The sequence below is a fragment of the Podarcis pityusensis genome (genome assembly GCF_964106645.2).
Source record: "Podarcis pityusensis genome assembly, chromosome: 1".
Taxonomy (NCBI): Eukaryota; Metazoa; Chordata; class Lepidosauria; order Squamata; family Lacertidae; genus Podarcis; species Podarcis pityusensis.
Window position 1 is genome coordinate 34,465,300 of NC_138028.1, and position 7,315 is coordinate 34,472,614.

The 7,315-nt window shown below is 44.2% G+C and overlaps 1 protein-coding gene across 1 annotated transcript; it reads left to right on the forward strand.

The window, feature by feature from the left end:
• The first annotated feature begins 1,184 nt into the window (after nt 1-1,184).
• On the forward strand, nt 1,185-6,956 carry SPTSSA (serine palmitoyltransferase small subunit A). The gene is made up of 2 exons (XM_080980116.1): nt 1,185-1,375; nt 5,767-6,956. Exons 1-2 carry the CDS (start codon nt 1,273-1,275, stop codon nt 5,868-5,870), a joined length of 207 nt encoding a protein of 68 aa, XP_080836242.1. The 5' UTR covers nt 1,185-1,272; the 3' UTR covers nt 5,871-6,956.
• Nucleotides 6,957-7,315: the final 359 nt, after the last annotated feature.

Sequence of the window (7,315 nt, forward strand, 5' to 3'; positions counted from 1 at the left end):
TGTATACTTCAGCTGTATGTTTATTTCGGCTGTGATTGAGTTAGTGCAGCCTCTTTTATTTATTTCATAAAATTTATACACTGTTTGATTGTAACAAGCCCTCAAAGTCTATTGACGGAATCAAGAAAAAATTACAATACTTTAAAACGTAACAAAAAGTGAAACTTGTAGTTGTTTAGTCGTGTCCGACTCTTCGTGACCCCATGGACCAGAGCACGCCAGGCACTCCTCTCTTCCACTGCCTCCTGCAGTTTGGTCAAACTCATGCTGGTAGCTTTGAGAACACTGTCCAACCATCTCGTCCTCTGTCATCTCCTTCTCCTTGTGCCCTCAATCTTTCCCAACATCAGGGTCTTTTCCAGGGAGTCTTCTCATGAGGTGGCCAAAGTATTGGAGCCAAACTACTAAAATATTAAAATTCACCTCAGCTTTCTAAGGATCTATCTGTTTATTGAGTACTTTGCTTTATGATCTTTTGTGAACTGCCTTGGAAATTAGTAATTGAAGGTTTTAATAGATTTTGGAATTGTGTTCTCCATCGTTTGGAAGGTGGAGCAAGCTTATTTCCTCCTACTCCATTGGACCAAAACCAGTGGATTCAAGTGAGAAGAAAGGCGATTCCGACTAAACATCAGGAAGAACTTGACAGAGCTGTTTGACAGTGGAAGAGACTCCCAAGAGAGGTGGTGGACCTTCCTTCCTTGGAGATTTTTAAGCAGAGGTTGGGGGGCCACCTGTCATGTATGATCTGGTTGAGATTCCTGCCTTGGGAGAGATTGGGACTAGATGACCCTTGGCGTCCCTTCCAAGTCTTTTAAGATTCCATGACACAGGTGGGCTATTGGCCTAATCCAGGAGAAGTTTCGAGCCTCGCAGCTCCATGAAAGTTGCGCAAGTTTGCGGAGTCGAAGCCTCAAGCGCAACAGGCGCTTTCTTTCCCCGCGCTCCGACGCAACCCTGCCTCAGAAGCAGGCCTCATGCTTAGGTAAGGCGGGGCACGCTATTGCAAAAGGCAGCTGCAAGCGGCGGCCTCAAGGGCGGCGAATCGGCGAAGGTAGAACTTTGCCTAGGTCGCCCAGAGCGCCAGAGCGGGGGTGGCGGGGGGTTAGGCCCGGCCTGGCGGGGCGGGGCGAGGAGCGGCTGAGCCAATCGGCGGAGGAAGCTGGGCTTCCCTGCCTCCCCTCGGCCGCCTTTCCGCCTCGCCTTTCGAGCGAGTGCGTCTCTCTCTCCGGGCGGCGCACTCTGACGCGCGGAGGCGCTGCTGCCGGCGAGATGGCGCTGAGCTCGGCCTGGAAGCAGATGTCGTGGCTCTATTACCAGTACCTGCTGGTCACCGCGCTCTACATGCTGGAGCCTTGGGAACGGACGGTGTTCAGTATCCTTTCTGGTGCGGTTGAAGGGGGAGCCGTGAGGGGGAAAGGGCGCCGCCGCCGCCGCCGGGAAAGTTCGCGGTGAACTGGGCGCGGCGCGCGCGGGCTGGGCGCGGCGCCGGCGGGAGGGGAAGGTAAAGGACGGCCCGGGGGAGGGAACGGCCTCCTGGCTTCGGCCGAGAGGGAAGGCCGCTGGGCTCCCGAGGGCGGCGGAGGTGCGCACTTAGCCGGGAGGCACTTGGGCCTGAGGGTATAGTGGTCGGAGCCGTCCTGCACAGTTCAGGTTGGCGGGAATAAATGTATGTCTCTTTATGGGAATGTCGGCCAGGCCTGTTCCTTCCTGGGTGGAAGGTCGTGGCAAAACTGAAGGCGCGTGTATCCCTCATTCCACCTCCCTCTCTCGTTCCTCTTTCTCTCCGCCCTACCCTCGCAGCTCCCCCTTTGCTCCCTTTCGGTGCACTTTTTACTTCGCCGTTGCTCTGGGGTTTTGTTTTGTTATTTTTTGCAGGCGGCGCTGCTGCTGCTGCTGCAGCAGCCAACAAGTGACTGCTGACGTCTTTTTCTCCAAGCTCTGCTTAGGATGGATTCAGCTAAGGCTCGGCGTTTTGCATTGTGTACTTGCGGTTTTGCGGCTGTTTTAAAGGAGTTGTGCGAGTTTCACCTAGAGCTCCCTGCGAATGATGGAGAAAAGGCAGTTCTGGTCAACGGATCCTTGGGATCCGCCTTAGCCAGGTGTGCTCTGGAGAAATGAGGACTTAAGTAATTGAAGTGGTTCTGCACGACCCCTTAAATTTGTCAGTGACTTGAGAGAAGGGATTTAAACAGAGAGGGGTGGGGGTTTTTTGTTTGTTTGTTTTTGAAGGTAAGAGGTTTCATGTAGCTTGGGATGCTGTGTTAAACCTCTTTGGGGAGCTGTTAGAAGGTGGTGTTAGGTCACTGGGTGGATGGCTGTGCAGCTGAGCATTTATGTAGCTGTGGCCTGGGACTATAAAGCATTTGGGTCTGGGCAATTGTGTTTCAGAGCTAGGGAAAAATGAAAAACAAGATACGCTGCTTGTTGTAGCTGCTTGTGAATAGATTTGAGGGTGGTTTATCACATAAGTGTAGTGGGCAATTGGGGCTGTAGGATCATGGTTTCCTGTAGGGATTTCATTTCAAAGTGAGGTTGAGAATTTGTTGTGAAGAAAAGCTGTTATCTTTCATGATAACTTTTGTGTGATTCATGAGAGATCAAGGCAAACAGATGAAGGGTATATATTTCTTATATGTTACTGTTTATATGCCAGAAACAAGGTCAAGAGTCCTTCCTTGCTCGCTATGTGCTATGATTGTGAATAATAAGGACACACTAAGCTATGTTGCCAGTCAGAGTAACAATACAGTGGGACCTTGTTTCTCAAACTTAATCTGTTCTGGAAGCCTGTTCCAAACCCAAAACCAAGGTGTGCTTTCCCATAGAAAGTAATGCAAAATGGATTAATCTGTTCCAGACTTTTTAAAACAACCCCTAAAACAGCAATTTAACATGAATTTTACTATCTTACGAGACCATAGATCCATAAAATTAAAGTAATAAACAATGTACTGCAGTCACAATCAATCAATCAATCAGTAGCTGAACTGGGTTCTACACAGTCTCAAAAACAAAAAGAACCACAAAAACGCAAAATAAATAGCAAAAACAGACCTCAGACACTCAAAACAGAAGTGTGGCATTCATAATGGAAGTGTGGCACTCAAATTGGAAGCGTAACACTCAAAATGGAGCATGTTCGGCTTCTGAATAAAGTTCGCAAACTGGAACACTTCTGGGTTTGCAGTGTTTGGATTCCAAGTTGCTTGAGAACCAAGGTACCACTGTATTGTGCAAGCACATTTGCAAAGCTAAGCGGGGTCTGGTATAGTTTCAAATTGGATGGGGAACTGCCTGATGAGATTCTTGTATTGCAGGGGTTGGACTAGATGACCCTCAGGCTCCCTTCCAACTCCACAATGTTATGATTCTAAGATGTGAAGTAGTATCTATTTCACAGGACTACTAGAGTCTTTATACATTCTATCCATTTGCCACTAATGAAGTAAAGTGGGAGGAGCAGATTCTCCTATGAACAAGTGTTTCCTAATTTCCCTCTGATTAACTAGTGGGAGGGAAAATAATGTTCTAGATGTTCTGGGGTGTGTTGAGGGTGAATAGGACTGGAGGGCAAAAGGTGAAGGAGTGATGGAGCTTTGCAACATCACACCATTCCAGCTACGTATTTGTGCTTATCGTTTGTTGCTTTCCTTTTTTTACTAACAAATTTTCAAATGGTCCATTAGTTCAAATAAGAGATGATCGTTTACCACTAATTTCAGTTATGAAAGTATACAGTATTCTGTATAAAATGTTAGATATACAGTCTAGGCTCACTAGCCAATTTCCTGTGTGAAATATCTCCACTAGTTTTGGTCTACAGACTACTTTGCCATTGGCATTAACACAGCATAGTCTTCATTTTTAAAAGACTTGTGCTTTCATCAGCTGGCTTTGCTGGAAGGTGAATACCACATGATTTTGGCTCTTTAACCGCAGAGTTCCCTCAAACCTGTTGACCCTTACAGTCATTATTTTGCTAATGGTGATATTCTTCTGTTATATTACTGGCTTACTTTGTCATTATTTTGCTAATGGTGATATTCTTCTGTTATATTACTGGCTTACTTTGTCATACTGATTGATAATATATCTGCAAAAATAATCATGATATGATATATACATACTATTATGCTGTTGGTTCATAAGTTACCCAGACAAAAGTGAAATGGTTGTGTCCAACTCATATGTCCACGTGGTGCATTGCTGGACTAGCCATTTTTGGTCACAAAGAAAAGTTACAGCTTGCTTCTGGTAATTGGCAAATGAGGAGACTCACTATATTGTCAATGTTTACTCTTTGGAATTAGTGTATTGATCAGCAACTGGTGGTTGTCCCAGATCAAATTTGGTGTCTTGATAAGTGACACCTGCTCCCCATTCCAGATGCTAAATCTCCTCCTTTTCTTTCCCAAGTGGCTTGGAGGGCCCTGTAGTGAAGAGCTGTCCTGCTTGTTCATATTTCCCCCTCTTTCCTGAAGTCAGCATGGGTGGGAATAGGAAAAACAGTTCCTTCCATTGTGTTTGTGTGCACACCTTGATCATCTTCTGTACTTTGTGAAATACGTTTTAACTGCCAATGTGACATACCGGTAACTCCTATCTACTTGCAGAACTCACCCATGCGTTATGTTATGTTTCATTCAGTTCCTTTCATGAAGGAACTTGCATACTGACTAAGCTATTATGTACTGGATTCCAAACTCTCCGCACTATTAATATTATTATTTTCAGGCATCCCCCCTATTTACATGGGTTACGTTCTGGGCCCTCGCATGCGTAAGTGAAATTGCGTAAAGTGGGGAACACCCTCTAAAGACCCTTTGAACTCCCTCTCTGCCGCTCTCTCTTCAATCAATACCAAAAATACTGTCTCCAAAAATATCCACAACTAGAACTGAAGCTCTGGGGCCAGCAGGAGGCTGGAGGACACATGGGAAAGCAGCTTCTGCTGTGGCACTAGGCCCCACACCAGCTGTTAGGTGGTCTCTTTGGGGCTTCCTCTGCTCTCACTGATGTCCTCTTTGGGCTCCGGAGAGCATCACTTCGCGAGCCACGAGGACTCTCCACCTATCTCTCACCGTTTCTGGGTTTGAATTGAATTATTTATTTATTTACTTCCCACACCACACATATATGCAGTTGCGTTTGAGTCAATTGTGGCGGGGGTGGGAGGCTGTATTAAATTTGTATACTGCCCTTAAGCTCCTAGGACAGTTCACAAGATAAATGTAACTTTTGTTACATTGGCCCCTGGGGATTTTGAACTTAGGCTTTGTACCAACTTGAGTTCTCCCTGAGAGTTGGTTTGTTCAACCTCTTCAGTGGTGCAAAAGGAAAAGCAACTGATGAGAAATAGAAATATATATTGTGTAATTTCCTCTATTGCTAGTAGTAAGCAAATCAGGTTTTGTATATTTTTGGCCTAACTAAAAAGCTAGATTTGTTAGTGAGGCATAATTAAGTCTAAATACTTCAACTTAACGGGTTCAGTGCTTAGGTTGAGTTTCCAAAGGTAGTTATTACTGTTTATTCAACTTTCAGTGTGACCTTCTGAAGAAGTCCAGGGCAGCACTCTTAATTAGTATAGTCTTCGTTACTACGCTGTTGTGCTGAGTTGCTGCCAGTTAATATTCTGCATTAGTTCAGTTGTCTATGTACAAGACTTAAATGTTCGTATGTCTTGAGACCTGGCTTTATAGCATTCTTGCAGTGTGGTTTTAATACATTGTCAATATGTGGTTTTCCTTTACTGCCATTCAGATTCCATGTTAGTATCAATCCTTGGAATGGCACTTTACACTGGCTATGTTTTCATGCCTCAGCATATTATGGCAATATTGCACTATTTTGAAATTGTGCAATGACGAAGAATGTATCAAGCAGTGACCAGTCAGAAGCTGAAGAACTGACCATCTACAATTAAGGAGTTCTACAGATGACGAGAGAAGCAAGACATGATTGTGTACACAGCTGATAGTCACCACCAAGGGATGCAGTATGCCCTAAGTTTTGGTGGCGTTTTCTTTCGTAACAAAAAATTCCTTGTATAGCAATTTGTCTATTAACATTGTGATTGTTTGTACCTTTGATATCAGTATTTTCTTAACTTTGTGACAGTCTCAGTATTACACTGTGAAAGCTTTTCTTACTGTAACTTTGAGTGCATTTTGCCTTCTATTTTTAATCAAAAATCATCTTATTAAATGGGGCTTAGAGCTTTTGCTATTGTATGGGTTATATGTGCAACTGGGTATATTTCTAGCTAACATTTTGTAAGAAAAAAATGTTTAGATTCATATGGAGATGTGGATATATTCATGGAATCCTACAAAACCTTGTTTGTAAGACCTAACTCAGGTGCTTTAACTGCTATCTGGACTGTTCAACAGAATACTTAGGTATCATTCTATTTTGCTTTAGGAATAAATGGAAATGTTTTGTTCCATTTGGAGAAGAATAAGACCACTTGGCACTGCATGTATGGAACACTACTTTGTAAGGGGAAAGTGGGACCCAACTCCTGTCTGAACATAAAACCTTAATTTTATTTTATGCATGTCATCTGGAGTTTTGTGATAACATCTTAAAGCTGCTATTATAGCTTCTAACTGTACTATACTTTTGTTTGTTTATTTCCCAAGGAGCATATTTTAATGTAGACTGAGTTCAAAGACCATGTCTATGGCAGTTGGCTATAATATAATCATGTCTGTATTGTGAACCCTTTATTGTAACTGTTGTTCAAACACCCTTGAATACTTAGACCAAATGACCAAAATATAATGTTTGATGTAGACTTGAGTTAAAAACCACAGCAATAAGGAGCTGTCTACTAGGCTGAAGTCTTGTCTTAGTTTTTATAGCTTTTTTCAGATTTCTATTCTGAAATGTAAGATGGCAGTTTTTAAGGTGTGGGTCCCCCCCCCCCCAAAATAAAAGCTGAAAGCAGAGTTGATGCCTAATGTGGTGGTACTTTAATTTTAGGGGGCTGTATTGCAGGATGCAGAACCTTTGGGTGTTTACATGTGGCTGATCTCCAGCTTCTACCAGCCTTAGCCAGCATGGTCGGGGGTGGTGGTGATGGTGAGAGTTTTAATCCAGTAACTTCTGGGGGGACAGAGGCTCCCCATCTGCGCTGTATTGCTGTACTGGATAATGCTCCTTCAACAGTGTTCTAGAAAGGAGAAAGACCAGCAGCTGTGCAGGGGAATGCTGAGCTGCTGCCAAAGTCTCCCTTGCCTGGGTTGCTTCTCCAGTGGTAGCAGAAGTGGTGGGGTGCCCGGGGGTGTCGCCTCTGCATTTCCACTAC

Excerpts from the sequence above, each read along its gene's own strand:
- SPTSSA (XM_080980116.1), top strand. The coding sequence starts at position 1,273 with ATGGCGCTGAGCTCGGCCTGGAAGCAGATGTCGTGGCTCTATTACCAG. Across the intron at positions 1,376-5,766 it reads TTGGGAACGGACGGTGTTCA|ATTCCATGTTAGTATCAATC; the intron begins GTATCCTTTCTG and ends ACTGCCATTCAG.